General features: G+C 35.7%; 1 protein-coding gene across 1 annotated transcript in view; it reads left to right on the plus strand.

Annotated features, from left to right (window-relative positions):
- Positions 1 to 19,899, plus strand: part of GALNT13 (polypeptide N-acetylgalactosaminyltransferase 13) — a 474,459-nt gene that overhangs the window by 383,149 nt on the left and 71,411 nt on the right. The window contains exon 8 of the mRNA XM_061200203.1: positions 19,380 to 19,519. Within this exon, the coding sequence (XP_061056186.1) occupies positions 19,380 to 19,519 (140 nt within the window). The remainder of the gene's footprint in view (positions 1 to 19,379; positions 19,520 to 19,899) is intronic.

Genomic DNA, 19,899 nt, shown 5'->3' on the forward strand with positions numbered 1-19,899 from the left:
TGTGGCTTCCTCTTTTTGAGTTTTCTGTGTTCTGTTGTCTTTTTTTGTGACCAACCTTTTCACATATCTGTGACTCATGTTGATTGACACGGGAATTTTTTTTTTAAACTTTGTAAATATTTTAATAAAGGTTAATTTTTAAAAATACAAAACCTATTGCTTTTCATACGTAAAAAGAGCAATTGAAATATAATTTTAAAAAGCCAAACATATATATCTTATTTATATTAAGTCAAATATTTATATTAAACATGTATTCCCAGACACCAAAATATTTTTTTTTAATTCTACTATACTAATAGACCTATCTCATGTATGTCTTTATTTAAATAAATTTATTTATTTATTTATTTTTGGCTGCTTTGGGTCTTTGTTACTGCACACAGGCTTTCTCTAGATGTGGCGAGCGGGGGCTACTCTTAATTGTAGTGCGCAGGCTTCTCATTGCAGCGGCTTCTCTTGTTGCAGAGCACAGGCTCTAGGGTGCGCAGGCTTCAGTAGTTGTGGCGCCCGGGCTTACTAGCTCCGCGGCATGTGGGATCTTCCCGGACCAGGGCTCGAACCCGTGTCCCCTGCGTTGGCAGGCGGATTCTTAACTACTGTGCCACCAGGGAAGTCCCGTCTCATGTATGTCTTAACTAATTTGTCCTTCTATAGGTGTGTGGGTTTCATGAGTTTCTCATGAATGATATGTGTATGCATATGCTAATACATGCATGTAAATGTACATGTTCATGTGGGAGTGTGAGTGAACATGCTTATTAAGAATTATTATTTTTTTAACATCTTTATTGGAGTATAATTGCTTTACAATGTTGTGTTAGTTTCTGCTGTATAACAAAGTGAATCATCTATACATATACATATATCCCCATATCCCCTCCCTCTTGCGTCTCCCTCCCACCCTCCCTATTCCACCCCTCTAGGTGGTCACAAAGCACCGAGCTGATCTCCCTGTGCTATGCAGCTGCTTCCCACTAGCTATCTATTTTACATTTGGTAGTGTATATATGTCCATGCCACTCTCTCACTTCGTCCCAGCTTACCCTTCCCCCTCCCCGTGTCCTCAAGTCCATTCCCTATGTCTGCGTCTTTATTCCTGTCCTGCCCCTAGGTTCATCAGAACCTTTTTTTTTTTTTAGATTCCATATAATATGTATGTGTTAGCATACAGTATTTGTTTTTCTCTTTCTGACTTACTTCACTCTGTATGACAGACTCTAGGTCCATCCACCTCACTACAAATAACTCAATTTCATTTCTTTTTATGGCTGAGTAATATTCCATTGTATATATGTGCCACATCTTTTTTATCCATTCACCTGTCGATGAACACTTAGGTTGCTTCCATGTCCTGGCTATTGTAAATAGAGCTGCACTGAACGTTGTGGTACATGACTCTTTTTGAATTATGGTTTTCTCAGTGTATATGCCCAGTGACACTGGGAATTTTTTATCTTATTTTTACATCAGATAATTTCTTGGCATTTGTGAGAGATTAGCTTTTTCTTTGCACTTGGTCCACTAACAAAATCAAGCCTAGACCTTCTAAATTTAACAATAAAGGAAGAATCACTCCATAGCTTTAGTCTATGCATTAACCTTAAATTATTTAAAAGAGACTTTAAAAAGGAAACAAAGTGAAGTTATACAGACGTAGTTCCTCTGACTTAAAAGTAATAGTTCATTCACTCATTCACTTAAACATTCATTATTTAATATGTGCCAGGCATTCTTCTAGGTCCTGAGGATGTAGAAGCACAAGAAACAAACAAAGATATTATTTTTATGAGCTTACCTTGTAGCATGAAGACAGACAGTAAATGAGATAAGTAAATAGTATGTGTGATTATGATAGTAGCTAAGGAAATTAGCGGATAATGAAAGGGGACTAAGTGGAATGGCCATGTCATTTTAGATAGGGTGGTCAAGAAAGGCCTCACTGAAAAACTTTAGTGATTTGACCATCCTGGCACAGTGGACTCCTGCTGGAATGAAGCTCAGGGGTCTCTAAGAACATGCCAGCCTTTTGAGGTGCATCCCATTTTAGCTGGGTTATTCTGACCTACCTCCCCATGACCAGGTTCCTATGACCCCCATCATCTGGGAGTACCCTTAAACCCAAACAGACTACTCAAATTTCAGACCCCATGACCATTTCACCTCCAGTTTCCTGTCCAGGGAATTGACGCAGGGAACACCAATTCTCTGTAAGAGAATTCTATCCCTATATACCACACTTACATTCAACCGCCGTTCAAGAAGCTCACAGGGATCATAGCAGGAGGTTGCTCTGCTATACTTGCTCAACGTTCAGATTAAAATTGATTATTTGTTCCAGATGTTACTGTGCCCTCCTGGCTGGCTATCTTACAAATGACCTGAAATGTGTTGCTTTGTGCCTCTTCTCTTGAGACAGTCTAGAAGTGTATTATAACTAATATGTTAGAGAGAATGTCTTCTTCATGAGCTTCCTTCTAATAAGAAAGCCTGAACTCTAGGAAAGTTACTTCAAAACAATTATTCAGCTTCTCTGTTGTAGGTGCCAAATCTAATGTAGTTTACACATGCATAAAAATTGCATTTCCTTTTTTCTGTGTTAAACAATGCAGAGGGCAGGTTGGTTGCAACAGTTTCGTGTATTACAAAGGCATGTATTTAAAGTCATGTATTACAACGTCAAAGAGTTTTTCTCTGATTAACCATAATTACTTTGTCTTACATAATTAAGGATCTTCTCTCTGCACTTAAAATTTGATAAACTGTGACTTACAAAAAATGTTAAATGCCCAGTCTCATGAAGATTTCTTGTTATGCTATGTAAAATGGAACAATAATAACAGCAATAATTTCAGAGAACATATAATATGTGGCTGGAAATACATAATGTGTGCTTAATAGATGATACCTAGCTCTTTTAAGCAGAAAACAAAACTACATTAGCAGCACTTTTTTTCAAAACCACCTAAATTTTAGTCATTTGCCTATCTTGGCAGGACAGTTGAAAAATTTGTATTTGTGTATGTTAATAAAACATATGTCATATTGGCTAAGGACTAACAGTATGTTCTAATAAAATAAACCCACCATCCAAAATGCTATGTAGCTTTTCCTCCTTTTTAAGAAAGCTTTAAATTGGATTTTATTAACAAGGTTTGATCAAATGTTCTTAATCTTTTGTTAGTGTTACTATTAACCGTCTTTAAGAGTAGAGACCTTGGTTATGAAGCTATGAGTGAAAGTTAAAATATTGCTTTAGTGTAAATAATTTTAAAGTAATTCATCTTTGGTCTATTACCATTGTCAATATTCTCCCACATTTTCAGTTCCTTAGAAGACTGTTGGATTCTCATGTTGTATATCGAAAAGAAACTTTTAATAATCACCTAGAAACTATTTAAATGTAAAAGCATACTGATGTGTTAATAATTACTGAATATTGCTTAATTACCTAATATTACATAAGTCCTGTAGTGTCTGTATTCTGTAAATGTTGAAACAGCAGTGGTTTATTATCAAGCAGAAGTCTATAATTATACCATATAGTAAGTAACCATACAATTTTAATGTTCTTAAAAATTTGTGATGAATTTGGTATTACTGCCTTGCAGAGTATTTCTTAACTCAGTAAACACTGAACATTGGGAAGGAAAAAAAATACAAGATTGAAGGCTACCTAAAAAAGATTAAAGGGATTAAGATTGGTGAGCTCTGTGAAAGTATTAATAACTAATAACTATTATCTGAAGTAGCAAATATCTTAATCCATGACTCAAATCACTGAAAATTGCTTTAAAATTTTTCCAAGCCAGCAGAAGGAATGCAATTATATTAAAAAAATTTCCCATTTGTATCTAAAAATTCAAAAAGTGGAATAAATAAGACTGTAATCTATTATTAGATGATGAAATACTTTACTGCAAAGTTTATATAACTGAACAAAAGGCATTTATAATTTTTTGACATAACAATAGTTAAAACATTTGAGCTCTCACTTTGTGCCAGGGTACTTTGTATACAATATCTCATTTATTTTTTCACAATGATTCTATGAAGTAGTTACAATTATTACCTCTGTTGTACCTTATACAAGTAAAGTAGTTTATTCAAGGTCATATGGCTAGTATGTGGTGGATCTGGAATTCATAGTCAGGTGGATCATTCACACATGCAATACTGGAATTAGTCATCTAAGTTTCTGTTGCTCTAGTTTTCAGCCTAATCCTTTTTAGACTCCAGTATGATATTTCAGAAAAATGGTGTTAGAATATCTTTATGTATTCTTAAATGGATCATGTATTAATACTTCCAGATGTTCAACTTTAAAAGACTTTTTAAATGTATATATTAAGAAGTAAATGATTATCTAAATAATTTCAAAATATTCTCCCCTAATTTTTTTTTTTTTAGTTTTTCGTAGTTTTCTAGGAAGTTTTTTTAAGATGATAGATAAAGAAAACATTTCAGATACAGTCTAAAATGATACAAAAAGGCAATGGACTATCTATTGATGTGTAATAACTTACCACAAACCTAGTGGCTTAAAACCACACACATTTTATTGTCTCACATGTCCTGTGGGTCAGGAGTCCGGGCAAGGCCTAATGGGGTCCTCTGCTTCAGGGCCTCTCACATGGCTGCAATCAACATCTCAGCCAGGGCTGCTGTTTCACTCAAAGCTCAACTGGGGAAGGATCTGCTTCCAAGTTCACATGATTGTTTTCAGAATTTAGCTCCTTGCAGATTGTCAAAGTGAGGGGTTCAGTTCCTTGCTGGTTTTGCCAGCAGTTTCATGCCTCTCCATTGAGAGAGTTGCATATTGCAGCTTACAACAAGGCAGCTTAATTCACCAAAGCCAATAAGGGAGACAGCAGCTTAATTCACCAAAGCCAATAAGGGAGACATCTTGCCAGCAAGATGTAAGTTACGATCTTAATGTAACGTCATCACCTTAGTGACATCCCCTCACCTTTGTCATATTCTCTTTGTTAGAAGCAAGTCACAGGTTCTGCCCACACTCAAGGAAAAGGGACCACAACTGGGCCCTGAATTCCAGAAAGTGGGGACAATCAAGGCCGTTTTAGAGTCTGTTTGTCACAGAAAATAATACAGAAATAAAGCATGATTAATTCTTGGTAATAGCCAAACAACTTTTATTTCCCTAAATATTCCTAAAAAATAAAACCAGATGGCATGGTGTGTAATGCCCATCCAATTCACTCTCCATCTCACCCCACCCATAGTTGATTAACATTTCAGCTCAATGATCACTTCCTTGGAGAAGCCTTCCTGACCTCTCCTCCCTAACCACCAGCTAGGATCAGCTGCCTATTCTATGCTTTTATACTCTGAACATATCTCAGATACATTTGTAATTTTACATTTGGTAATTTTCATTTGTGTTGGTTATTTGATTAACTACTGACTAAGCCGTGAGGGAAGAAACTGTAATGTAGTTTTTGTTCAACACTTTATTTCTATCACCCAGTACAGTATATAACACAGAGAGAGAAACAATGAAAACATATTGGGTGAAGAAACATGTTAAAAGCACTGAACTGAAGTCGAGAGACCTAGGTTCCAAGCCCTTTCACTTATCAGCTGTGCTACTTCATGCAGGTCCAATTAGCGTTCTGAGCCTTAGGTTTTTTTCATCTATGAAAGGTCAGTTCTAACTCAGTTACAATTTTGATGCAATTTTGTGATTTTATACAGTTCTTAATCAGTAAATATTTACTGCGTTGAAATTTTTTCCCCGAGTTTTCAGTAACTACCGCCTTTATTTTCTGACCAATGATGTTGAGGTTTTAACCTATTTGCAACAAGCAAAGTCAAAGGACAGGAGAAATAATGTGAGACACTTAAATCAACATTTGCAAGTTTATTTATATTTTAAGAAACACTCCTGATATTCTTCAGAGTTTGTGCATTTGAATACCATAGCTATGGTATGATTCAAAATGTTTCCTTTCCCTTAGACAAATCAAACTTTCACCAGAAAACAAAAAGCTACATTATACACATGCTATTCCTTTCAAGATGTTGGCATCCTGCCTTCCCCTTCAGCTGCCCAACCCCCACTGTGGACCCAGAGGGTTTGTTGAATTAGATGGTAGCGTAGACTTAGACCAGTGACATCCTAAGAAAAATACGAAGCTCTAAAAAAAAGAAGAGAGGCATCTTAGAATTCTCTGTGTAATAGAGTACTAGACTCTAATGTAGAAGAATATTTTAGCATCACAATAGTACAGCTGACACACTTGGCCTGTTTTCATCATTACTGAACGTTGCCCTTACTTGGTAACTGCGGAGAAGTTCTCATACCAAGCAGTGTTAAGTGTGGTTTGTGAACTGTATCTTTTGTATGCAGTAAATAAACTTTGCTTTGCTTTCACTATCAAGTCTTTGACATGACTGGTGCTAGAAGAAGATAAATACTGCATGGGAAACCCAGGAACAATATGTTACTCTACCTTTTCCCCCAATCATAAGTCAAACTCATGCTTATTGAAATTTTTGTCATGGGTTGCTCCATAGTAAGAGTGCACAGTGTCCCTGGGGTGACTAATGACTCTTCTGTAGCCTTTTTCAGCTCACTCATTTGTAGTAGTTCAGGACAGAAGGGGGAAATTTTGTTGCTGACAGTGGAGGTTGAGAATATTTTTATAATTTTTATTTCAAAACAGAAATCGATATGTTCTCTTAGAACAGGTTTTTTTTTCTTTTAATCTGAATTCCTACTGTTTTTAGTAGTTTTCTTCTTAACTGAAAAACCATGATTACGGAATTGTGTTTTTCTTGTGTGGCGTATGTGTCAAAATCACCATAATGCACAAACGTAGGTAGGGGAAATATAAAGTACAGAGATGTGTGGAGCTTCAGCTTCATTTTACTAGTACTTTGGGGTTAGAAAAATGCTTGGATTGAGACCTTAAATGATACCTGTAGGAGTGCAATTCTGAGAAGTCTTGAAAGTGAGGTATGCTATGCTTCTCACTGAAAGGGCATCAGGGCCAATGTTAAAGTTGTTGATTCCCACTCCATCTGATATACAACAGAAGTGCACAGGCTCAGAGAATTACTAGCCTACTCTTCTGTGATTGGATGATGTGCCCCTTGAGGTCCATATCCACATTAAAACAATTATCCACATTAAAACAATAGCAAACATAATAGGTAACATTTAGTGAACACTTACTATGTATCATGCATTGTTTAAGTGTTTTACTTGTTAACTCATTTAATAATCACAATAACACTCTAAGGAAGATGCTATTATTATGCCCATCTAATAGAGGAAAAAACTGAGGCCCTATGAGGTTATGTAAATTGCTCAATATCACACATCTAGTACACTGCAGAGCAGAATTCAAACCCAGGCAGTGAGAACCAGTCTCTCTCTAAGTGAACTGGTATGTTCTTAATCTCCTTTAATCATATCTCCATATATTCAGAATTATTTTCCTTTGCTGAATAAACAAATATTTAAAAGATACAGAAGTCATTCCTGTTGAAATACACACACACACACACACACACACACACTGTAGGTTTACATTTTGTTAGCCTAAATAATCAAGAACTGACTATGTGTACTTACTATTTCTTCTGTTTGAAACCTGCTCCACAATATAATCTCAGGTATTGCTTTAGTTTATAAAATGTAATAATCAATTCACACTAGTCTTCCTGGGCCATATTAGTTTTTTTTTTTTTTTCTAATAACTCGCAATCCAAAAACATAATTAGATTTACTTATTGGCTTTGCAGACAAGGCTGACAAAATACAGACTAGGAAAATGCACTCAAATATTTAAAATTGTTAATGATGTTCTTTGTTAATGAAACCAGGTAATGCTCTGGAGCCAAATTTTGTATACAATTATTTCTCTCCCCACTCCCCTCCCTCTCTCTCTCTCAATACTTTCAGTAAGTGTAAAGTAGTAATTCTAAGTCATGAAAGCAAATAGAGGCATACTTCTTAAATAGAGGCATACTTCTTTTTTTAAATTTTTATTGAAGTATAGTTGACTTACAATGTTGTGTTAGTTTCAGGTGTACAGCAAAGTGAATCAGTTATATATATACATATATCTACTCTTTTTTTTTTTTTTTTCTTTTCCCATATATGCCATCACAGGGTACTGAGTAGAGTTGCCTGTGCTATACAGCAGGTTCTTATTAGTTATCTATTTTGTATATAGTAGTATATATATGTCAATCCCAATCTCCCATTTTATCCTCCCCCTCCCCCTTATCCCCTGGTAACCATAAGTTTGTTTTCTATATCTGTGACTCTTCTGTTTTATAAATAAGTTCATTTGTACCCTTTTTTTTAGATTCCACATATAAGCAATATCATATGATATTTGTTTTTCTGTGTCTTACTTCACTTAGTATGACAATCTCTTGGTCCAACCATGTTGCTGCAAATGGCATTTTCATTCTTTTTTATGGCTGAGTAATATTCCATTCTATATATGTACCACATCTTCTTTATCCATTCCTCTGTTGATGGACATTTAGGTTGCTTCCATGTCCTGGCTATTGTGCTGCAATGAACATTGGGGTGCATGTATCATTTCGAATTATGGTTTTCTCTGGGTATATGCCCAGGAGTGGGATTGCTGGATCATACAGTAGTTCTATTTTTAGTTTTTTAAGGAACCTCCATACTGTTCTCCATAGTGTCTGTACCAATCTACATTTCCACCAACAGTGTAGGAGGGTTCCCAAGACATACTTCTTATACATACATATATGGAAGAAAGTGAGAGAGAGAGAATGAGATGGAATGAAAAACAGGGAAGAGAGAGCATGTGCCAGAGATTAGTACAACTAATATTTAAAGAATAACTATTGGCACCAGGTACTGTTCTAGGAACTGAACATAAATACACCCATCAATGAATATACGTGTTTGTATTTACTACCATTGTCTCCATTTAATTAAAATTTTGCAATGGAAACTTGCTAATGAAAAAATTTGAAAAGCATATAGAATTTTCCCCCTCACAAAGGTTTTTCTCTAACAGGATCAATTTATGTCCTGTGAATGACTAATTTTTTTGCTTAGACATAGAAAATACAATAAAGCTATGTTTCTTAAAACGTTTTCAATGGAATATTATTGTCACAAAATTTTTCAGAAAGGACAGTTAAATTTGGGAAATATTACTTTCGATATTCAAAATGCACTGTAACATAGTAAAGGTTATGAGAAGTCTTGTAGTAAAGATACTTATTTGACTTTAACTCATTGTTTCTACTAAAATATGACCAGCTAATAAATGTTTAAATACTATATTTCGTCTAATTTAAGCTGTCATCAATTTAAAGATCACCATTTTCTTATTTGCCACTAAGAAAAAGTCTCCACTTTAAGTATAATGTATCACTTCCTTTTCACTTAAAATTATTTTGTCCCTATTACGGGAACTCTTGCAGACATAAACTATTCAGATAGCTTTTTGATCATATGTCATTCTTGTACTACATAGAATTTGTTTTAAATAAGCAAAATAAATTGGTCAAGCAACTTCTTCATATTTGGAGGCTGACTCTTTTGAATCACTTTTCAATGCAGATTTACTGGTGTGTATGTGTTTTTCATCCACTGTCATTCTCAGTACCATCAAGATGATTGATAATGTGGGCTTTCTTAAAACATTGTTATTCCTGGGATTTTCTTTAAAGTCCCTAAAACCATACACGAAATTTTCATCTTAGCACTTTCTTGATCTTACCAGAAGTATCAAAGGAAAGTTTTTCAGACAATAATCAGGATGTATTTAAATGCCTATTGATTTAAATTTGCATTAATTAATTACTGAAACTGCAATTGGCTTGTTATTCTACAAAGAGGAAAACAAGTTTGCACATGTTCAAGCAGCATCAGTTACAATACAATGTGTTCTCTGCTCGAGCAATTGTAAGATGCCATTGATTATAAAATACATCACTACTTCAGAGAAGATATAATAATATGTGTCATGAAACTGAAGAAACAGTTATCTCCAGCATCCTGCAAAACGAGGAATGGATAGTACAAAATTCATGAAGCATTTTATGGAAAGATTTTGGTTGATCATTCAATTGCACACTGAAACTTTCTGGCTTGTATTTAATTGTCAAATCAATAGAAAAACTCCCAATTATGTCATTACTGATCATTTATTTCTATGAATTCAAGTTTGTCCTGGATCTTGGATCACATTGATCTGTTAGGACTGGGAGAATTTGCCAAGTGGATCCTATCCTTCAAGGAATGATAATTACCATATCGTGTACCACTATCCAGGGAAAGATATCTCTGTACAGGTTTTTCAAAGTTTCTCCAGTTTTTCGATGTTATTCTAGTAGAATGGGCAAGAGCTTGGACTGTTATAAATGGATGTGAATGACTTCTAATCCTCCTCCTGATATTTTCTAAGTAAGCTTGAGCATGTTATTTAACCTTTTAAAGTCTCAATTCTTTCATCCTTAAGTAAACAAACAAAAAAACAATAATAGATAGGGATATTACAGAGGTTTAATGAGAAAGTATGTATAAGAGTATATAGTGGACTTTAGGAAAAAACATGGAGTGAAAAAATTTAAGAATTACTTTATGTTTAAAGTAATTACTGATAGGTATGTACATACTGCCATTTTGTTAATTGTTTTCTGGTTGTTTTTGTAGTTCTTTTTTGTTCCTTTCTTCTTTTGCTCTCTTCCCTTGCGATTTGATGACTACATTTAGTGTTATGTTTGAATTCCTTTCTTTTATGGGTGTGTATCTATTCTAGGTTTTGGATTTGTGGTTAGTATGAAGTTCATATATAACAGCCTTTATATATAAATATTTTAAGTTGATGATCTCTTAAGTTTTAATGCATTTTAAGAACCTGCATTTTTACTCCCCCTTCATGTTTGTTATTGACATCATATTTTACATTTTTTTGTTTCATGTATCCTTTAGTTACTTATTGTGGATATAGATATTACTACTTTTGTCTTTTAACCTTCCTACTAGTTTTATAAGTGGTTGATTTACTTTTACTGTGTGCTTGCCTTTACCAATGAGATTTTTCCTTTTGTAATTTTCATATTTCTAGTTCTGGTCTTCTCTTTTAGCTTTTGCTTGTCTGTAAAACTCTTTATCTCTCCTTCAAGTCGAATGATAGCTTTTCCAGGTAGAATATTCTTTATTGCAGGTCTTTTCCTTTCATCACTTTGGATATAGTGTGCCACTCCCTTCTGGCCTGCAATGTTTCTGCTAAAGTCAACTGATAGCCTTTATGGGAGTTTCCTTTAAAAATGTAACTAGTTGCTTTTCTCATGCTGCTTTTAAGATGCTCTCTTTATCTCTAATTTTTGCCATTTTAATTATAAATTGTCTTGCTGTGGACCTCTTTGGGATCATCTTGTTTGGGACTCTCTGTGCTTCCTGGATCTAGATGTCTGTTTCCCAGGTTAGGGAAGTTTTCTGCTATTATTTCTTCAGGTAAGTTCCCTTACCCTTTCTCCTCTTGGGACTCCTATTATGCAAATGTTAGTATACTTGATGTTTTCACAGAGGTGTCGTAAACTATCAGCATTTAAAACTTTTTTTCTTTCTCTGTTCAGCTTCAATGATTTCTACTACTCTTTCAGTCCACTGACCTTATCCTCTGTGTCATCTCTGTACTGTTGATTCCTTCAAGTGTATTTTTTTATTTCAGTTACTGTACTCTTCAGCGCATTTTGCGTCGTCTTTATATTTTTTAACTCTTTGTTAAAATTCTAAGTTCATCTCTTCTTTTCCCAAGTTTGTTGAACATCTTTATGATTATTACCTTTAAGCCTTTGTCAGGTAGGCTATTTATCTTCACTTCATTTAGCTTTTTTCTATGGTTTTATCTTGTTCCTTCGTTTGGAACATATTCCTCTCTAGCCTCATCTTGCCTAACTTTCTGTGTTTATTTCTATGTATGAGGGAGGTTATGTCTTCCAATGTTTGAAATGTGGCCTTATTTAGGTGACTTCCTCTGGGGCCCAGCAGCGCACTCCCCTCTGGTCACTAGAGCTTTGTGCTCTTTACGCTCTATGTGGGCAGCATGTTGCCTTCTGCTGTGGCAGAGCCGACTACTGTTGGCTTGCTGATAGGCAGGGCTGGTCCCTGGCCAGGTTGGTTGCCAGGCCTTGCCTGGTGTGGTGGCTGCTGGCCCCTTAGTGGGCAGGATTGGGTCCTGGAGTGGCTGGCTGCAGAGCCCAGTGGGGTGCAGGGCTGGTTTCTGCCTGCTGGTGGGCAGGGCCAGGTCTTAGAGTGACTGATTGATGACCAGGGATGCCAGGGTTGGTGCTAGCCCACTGATGGGCTGGGTCCCAGCATGGCTGACTGTGGGGCCCGGGGGTCATGGGAGTGGTGCTGGCCTGCTGGTATGCATGGCCCAGTCCCCACTCAGCTATCTGCATACCATGCGGAATCGGGGCTGTTGCTGGCCCCTGGCACTTACAGGGTAGAGGGAGGATTTCAAAATGTCACTTGCCAGCAATAATGTTATAGGAGTAAAATGATCCCCCCAAAATAGCGGCCTCCAGTGGCCATCTCCTTCTTCATCCCCAGAAGGAGACCCAGTTGTCTCCTGCCTCTCCAAGATCAGCAAATGGGTCTGACCCAGGCTCCTTTCAAACTACCATCTCTGGGCTTTGATTTGGATTGTATGAGATTTTGCATGAGCCCTTTAACAGTGAAATCTGTTTTCTATAGCCTTCCCACTCTCCTGAACATAAGCCCTGCTGGTCTTCAAAGCCAGACATTCTAGGGGCTCATCTTCCTGCTGCAGGATCCCTGGGCTAGGTGGCTCAATATGGGGCTCAGACCCCTCATTCCTTGCAGAGAACCTCTATAATTGTGATATCCCTCCCATTTGTGGGTTGCCAACCCTGAAGTTTTGGGTTCTGACTATACTGTGTCTCCATCATTCCTACTAATCTTATTGTGGTTCCTTCTTTTTTTTTTTAATTTTTATTTTATATCGGAGCATAGTTGATTAACGGTATCGTGTTAGTTTCAGGTGTACAGCAAAGTGATTCAGTGATACATATGCATGTATCTATTCTTTTTCAAATTATTTTCCCATTTAGGTTATTACAGAATATTGAGCACAGTTCCCTGTGCTATACAGTAGGTCCTTGTTGGTTATCTATTTTAAATATAGCAGTGTGTACATGTTAATCCCAAACTCTCAATCTATCCCTTCTCCCCACCCAGTAACCATAAGTTCGTTCTCTAAGTCTGTGACTCATATCATACTATGTGGTTCCTTCTTTATGTCTTCAGTTGGAATAAATCTTCTGGTCATTTGCATAGATAGTTATTATGCAAATAGTTATAATTTTGGTTTGTCTCTGGGAGGAGGTGAGTTCAGGGTCTTCCTACTCCACCGTCTTTGCCACCTTCTGACCTGCCCACACTTTTGACCATAAAGATCAGACAGACTTAAATAAATTGAGAAGTTGTCTGATATTTGATTCTTCTATGTGCTACTGCTCTCAGCAGAAGCTGTGATCTTTGTACAATTCATTATCTCATTTTTATTCTGTTAAAATAAAATTGAAGTAATAATAGTAAATGATAAATTTAACAGATAATCACTGTGTATTATTAGCTGGCATGCGTCATCAGCCTCTTAATATAGTTCTATCCAGTGACTTCCTAATGAACGGTTATGAGCCTGGGTAACTTGTATGCAAATTAAGAATGGGTAAAAATTAAAATGGCAGATTAAAAGAGTATTTTTAAATTAAAAAAAATATTCCAACTAATCTGCTAAACATCTGACACAATATAGTACTTAGATACTCTAGAATACAGTAATCCCTAGTTGGCTTAAAAATGATCTTTTTATTACACTTGAGAAGAAAGAAATGTAGATCCTTATTCAAAAAGCTTTTGACGACAATTTTTCAAAGAAAATAACAAAATAAGGACGATTTTCTCTTTATAAGGAATTTTGAAAATATCAAAAAATTCTTAGCTGAAACTATGTATACTTATCTATAATAAGCAAGTATATTGTTAATATATCATTGTACATAAAAAACTTTGGCTGTACAGTTTTAACTTTTGTGCTTAAGGAAAAAATAGATTTTTTTAACGTTTTTTTCTTTCTCTTTTTTTAGTAGCAAAGGGAATGTACTGTTTTTATTTTTCAGTTATTTTTGTTCCATATATTTTCATTCTACTCAGTTATAATGACAGTGTAATAAAAATTCTTTATATTTTATTTACTTTTCCCATATTTTATAGACATAATTATTTCAATACAGCAATTATATTTTGTCAGTTAGGTATACCATTGATTTACTTAAGAATTCCCTTATTGAAGGAAATTATTTCCCCTTTTCTCCACTTTAAGCTATGCTGCAATATGTATTCTTATGCACAAAACTCTAAACTTTAGTCTATAATCAGGCTATTCTGTCATCAGGTACTTTGATTATAGGTAACCAGAACTATTAGGCTTATTAGGTATCTACTTGGGAAGAACCTAACTGAGATTATTATGACCTTCTATCTATTATCTATTTAAAGAATTAAAGCATAATTGTTCTATGTATCTAAATTTAATACTACCATGAAATAGATTTTAAAATGATGAATGACAGGTTATTAAATAAAACTGACCATAAATGTTATCATTTACCTATTAATCAAACCTGCAAATGTAGAGTTACTTAAAATACTTTTCATTCTAACTCATCATGAAACTCGGTCAGAGCTTCTCCAGCATTTGTGCAAGTCCCATTGAAAAACTTACCTTAAAAACTTGCAACTCCTGTAAGTTGCCTCTGAAATAAATCATAATTCATTGATTCCTTCTATTGCAACCTTCTTCCCTCACCCTATTCTATTTTTGTCATAGCACGTATCACCTTCTAATGTATTACTGTTTGCTTATGTTTCCTTACCCTAGAATGTAAACTCCATTGAGGAAGATACTTTTGTTCACTGATGTATCCCAAGTGCTTAGAAAACTGTGCCCTGTATATAGCTGGAAGATGATAAATATCTGCTGACTTAATGTTGGCCTGGCTTATGCTCTCTATCTTTGCCTGCTTTTCTTTCCATCTGTTTATCTTACTCCTGTATTGGCTTCACTGTCTTAGGCATTCTCTCTATGGTAGCCTCAGCAGCTCCAGGCTTTAATCATCTTTACAGCTAGCAATTCCAGAAGAAACAGAGCTTCAACTTCCTAACAGTCCTAGAAAGTTGTCAGAGTATACTTTTATTAGCCTGGATAGTTCACGTGCCCATTCCTGAGCCAATCATTATAATGGGTTGTTGAGTAAGGCTGAGAAAAGGACTGCTTTGATTGTCTTGGGTGTTACTCAGAATTTGGCCTGAGCACAGCAGCATCCCCTGTGAACTTGTTAGGTATGCGGACTCTCAGGACCACCTCTAGACCACCTGAATCAGAATGTGAATTTCAGCAAGATTCACTGGTGATAATGCCTTTATTCTATGATCCCAGTGGAGCTGGAAAGGCAGGAAGGGGAACGCGGTCACCAAGACACACAAAGTGAAAGTGGGGCTGTGATGGTTGCCCAAAGAAAACTTGAATGCTCTTACCAAAATGCAGAATGGGTGCTGGGCAGGCAAAAACAACAGGTGTCCATTACAATACATAATATGTATTCAGTAATTATTATATACCACGTACTGTACTATGCCTTTTTCAGACATTATTTAGTATTCACAACATTGTACAAGATATCATCAGACAGAATACCTTAGGCTTCAAGAGATTAAATAATTTGTCCAAAGTTTTCGTTGGGGAGGCACTGAGAGAATTAACCTGTGATATGATATCACGTACTAACAAGTATGCTGGAGAACAATTAAGCAGGATAGAGGGATAGAGCATTACCAGGATGATAGGAAGGGTGATCAATTTAGATAGGAAGGTCAGGGTGAACCTGAGGGAGTAAAGTTTGAGCAGAGATTTGGACAAAGTGAAGGACAACTCGTCTAAGTTCCAGGGTAATACCTTTCCAGACAGGGGGGAAAAAGAGAGAAAGAGAAAGCCAGTGTTGCTACAATGAAGTGAATATAGGTGATTAATTCAGAGAGATAACCAGAGTCATTTCATGAAGAAGCTTTGGCCATGGCTAGGATATTGTCAATTATTTTTAGCACAATGGAAAACTACTGGAAGCTCTGGAGCAGAGGAGCACATGATTTTATTTATATTTCAAATATATTGCCTAGGGAGCAGGCAACAGTAAATAAAGGATAGATGGAGAAATGTAAGATGTCAGGAGGACGAGTGAAGAGGCTATGGCAATGCTTGTCTAGGCAAGAGATGAGAGAGAGTGGGACCAGGATGGTGATGGGGATGGTAGAGGGGCTGGGGATATACAGATAGTCCCTGACTCATGATGATTCAACTTAATTTTCTGACTCTATTATGGCATGAAAGCAATATGTATTCAATAGAAACTGTACTTCTCAAATTTCAGTTTTTGATATTTTTCCTGGCTAGCAACATGCAGCGTGATGGTCTCTTGAGAAGCTAGGCAGCCCCAGCTTGCAGTCAGCGTGCAATCAGGAGAGTGAACAACTGATATACTTAAAACCATTCCGTACCTACTCAATCATTTGTTTTTCACTTTCAGCTATTCTGTATCCATTCAATCATTCTGTTTTTCACTTTCAGTACAATATTCAATAAAGTACATGAGATATTCAATAATTTTTTATAAAATTGGATTAATGTTAGATGATTTTGCCCACTTGCAGGCTAATGTAAGTGTTCCGAGCACATTTAAGGTAGGCTCAGCTCAGCTATGATGTTTGGTAGGTGTATTGACTGCATTTTTGACTTAACGATATTTTCAACTTATGATGGGTTTTTCAGGAGGTAACCCCACAGTAAGTAGAAAGATCCATATTGTGAATTGCTAATGAATTGAGTGTGTGAGAGATAAAAGGAATACTCCCGTGTTTTTGCCTTGAGAAAATGGGTGGATATTTGTGCTACTTACTGAAATGTAGAACCTTGAAGATGGATCATGTGGGAAATCAAGAGGACCTTTTTGGACATGTCAAATTTGACACACGTATTAGAAATCCCAGTAAAATTGCTGGGTAAACAATGGGATAAACTACTTCAGAGAGGTTTGGGTTGGCAATAGTTTAGGAAACAAGTGAGAAAGTATTTTAAGCCATGGAAATGAATAATCTAATTCAGACTCTGTTTCATAGTCACTCATTGACACAAACTAACAAAGGTCTCACCATCTTGTAGCTGCACACACACGAGTTATGAGGCCTGTGGCAGAGGAAAAGAGAGCTGATGGGTCTCATACAAGTCCTTCTATTCTTACAACCAGAGGGACATTGGTCAGAACCAGTCAGATGTCCTTGCCTAACTGCAGCGTTCTGAGAAATGTGGAGGAATTGATGAATGTTTGGTGAGCACTTCTGTGTCTTACATAATACTGAATATCTTACCTCTAAGTAGGAAAATATCCATACAGAGGGGAAAAGCAATGCTTACCAAAATATTAAGTCCATGGTATTTTTGTGCATTTCTAATGGTAATCTCAATAAGCTCTATCATTCTCCACCAACCACCCTTTGAAAAATCTGATGTGGGCAATTAACATTTTCTCTTATCTCATGTAAAATATATGCAAATGAACCTTTAAACTTTCTTCCAATCAGGAAAGTGCTCATAAAAGCCTCCTAGGAAAAAATTCTGGAGCCAGGAATACTAAATCTTAACATGATGAAAAGGGAGCATACTGATATATAAAGAAGCCACTTTGAGTAAATTTGCCCACCTCGAAAATGAAACGAGAACCGTAAAACTAACTAACTGTTGAACTAAGTCCTTTGAAGCAGCAGTGCCTTTTTTTTCTGGGTCCAATAGCATCTTTTTATAAGATTTTCAAGACCATATATTTGTGTAGCTCTTAACACAAAGAGAAATTCTTTTAGTGATCTATTTTGTAAATGTTTTTGAACCTCTTCTTTTGAAAGCTGCACTCCAGATTGGAAGTTCTGGATAGAATTATTTTGAAAGGAAGTATTTATCTGTCTAAAAAGCCCAAAGATCACGTTGTTTTCATCCAAACACTAGCTAGAAAAATCAATATTTTATTTTAGAAGGAAATGGTTTGGCTGCTTAAACACAGCAGAATGCTTTCTAACAACAGTAAGACATTTAATTTTGAGAAAACAAAAATTCTGAAAGAAACAGGGGTGGTGGGGGGTGGGAAGGACAGGCAGGTGATTGAGCTTCAGGAGTATCGCCTCATTTGAAAATAGTGACCCAAGTAATGGTATTAGTTACAGACATTTCAATTTCCTAAACAGTTGTTCCTTTCTTACAAAATGACTAATTGGCTTTGCTGCTTGGTTGGGATAGAATATACTAAATACTGGGCCATTTTTTTCCTGTGCCAAAGTCTGGTTGCTTACTAGTCTTAAACATGTTAAACAGAGACCTTTTCAAAATAATCTAAGAAATAATTGTCATCTTATCACAGTTATTTAGTCATTTCAATTGTCATTTTAATATTAATGAGCAATTCATGTCACCATATCTTTTATATAAAACTTAGTGGCATTGTTATTTTTATTTCTCAACTAAAGAGCATTCTTTTATGATCTTCAATGGAAATATTCATTTTAAATTCATATAGTCTATTATATGAAGTACAATTAAGCAATTTTAATATACACATGTAAGTATATTTCATTTACTTATGTTTCTTTATGCTTATATATTTACTAACTTATTCAAGGATTTGAAGTGGTTTACGCTAACTTGTAAAATAAGATAGGAAAAAAAATCAATAAAAAAAAATTAGGTCTATGGTAAACCTAGATAGAATAAAAATTCAAGAAGAAGGAAAACTTAGAACACATATGTGCCGTCCATTGTGAGGATTATATTTATGTAAATTTCTCATGAAATCCACAAGTGGTGAATAAATGACACTAAAGGGAAAATATGAGCAATAATAAAAATAGTGGAGCTAGTGAAATTTTTATTAAAGAGAAACAACCACATTATCACACAGCTCAATTAAGCTTTGATTATGAGATACTAAATTAATATCAAATTACACGTAGTTGATTAATTATTGAATCTAGGAAGTACAAATACTTGGTGATAAATATTTGCATTTGAAAAGTCATAACCAATGGAAAACCTTTTAATATCCATTTAATGTACTAATTGGATGATAGTAAGAAAATCAGTGTAGTAGCAGCTGCATATGCAATTCAATTTGATGAAATTTTAATTATAGAGAAAAAAACTGATAGCAAAGTAAACAGAGTGAAACAGTGCTGAAATGAAAATAGCACAAACCGATTTGTGTGTTTCTCTGCAAAATTGCAGGTGTTGTCAAAGTGGATTATGGAGATGTGTCAGTCAGAAGAACACTAAGAGAAAATCTGAAGTGTAAGCCCTTTTCTTGGTACCTTGAAAACATCTATCCGGACTCCCAGATCCCAAGACGTTATTACTCACTTGGCGAGGTATGAATTATTTATTTTGGTTAAGTTATAAATATATTTTGCAAAAGGAGCAATTTCTAAGGAGCTCAATATTTTTTTTTAACATCTTTATTGGAGTATAATTGCTTTACAATGGTGTGTTAGTTTCTGCTTTATAACAAAGTGAATCAGCTATACATATACACATATCCCCATATCTCCTCCCTCTTGCATCTCCCTCCCACCCTCCCTATCTCACCCCTCTAGGTGGTCACAAAACACTGAGCTGATATCCCTGTGCTATGTGGCTGCTTCCCACTAGCTATTTTACATTTGGTAGTGTATATATGTCCATGCCACTCTCTCACTTCGTCCCAGCTTACCAATCCCCCTCCCCATGTCCTCAAGTCCATTCTCTACGC

Source organism: Eubalaena glacialis, chromosome 1 (assembly GCF_028564815.1).
Source record: "Eubalaena glacialis isolate mEubGla1 chromosome 1, mEubGla1.1.hap2.+ XY, whole genome shotgun sequence".
Taxonomy (NCBI): Eukaryota; Metazoa; Chordata; class Mammalia; order Artiodactyla; family Balaenidae; genus Eubalaena; species Eubalaena glacialis.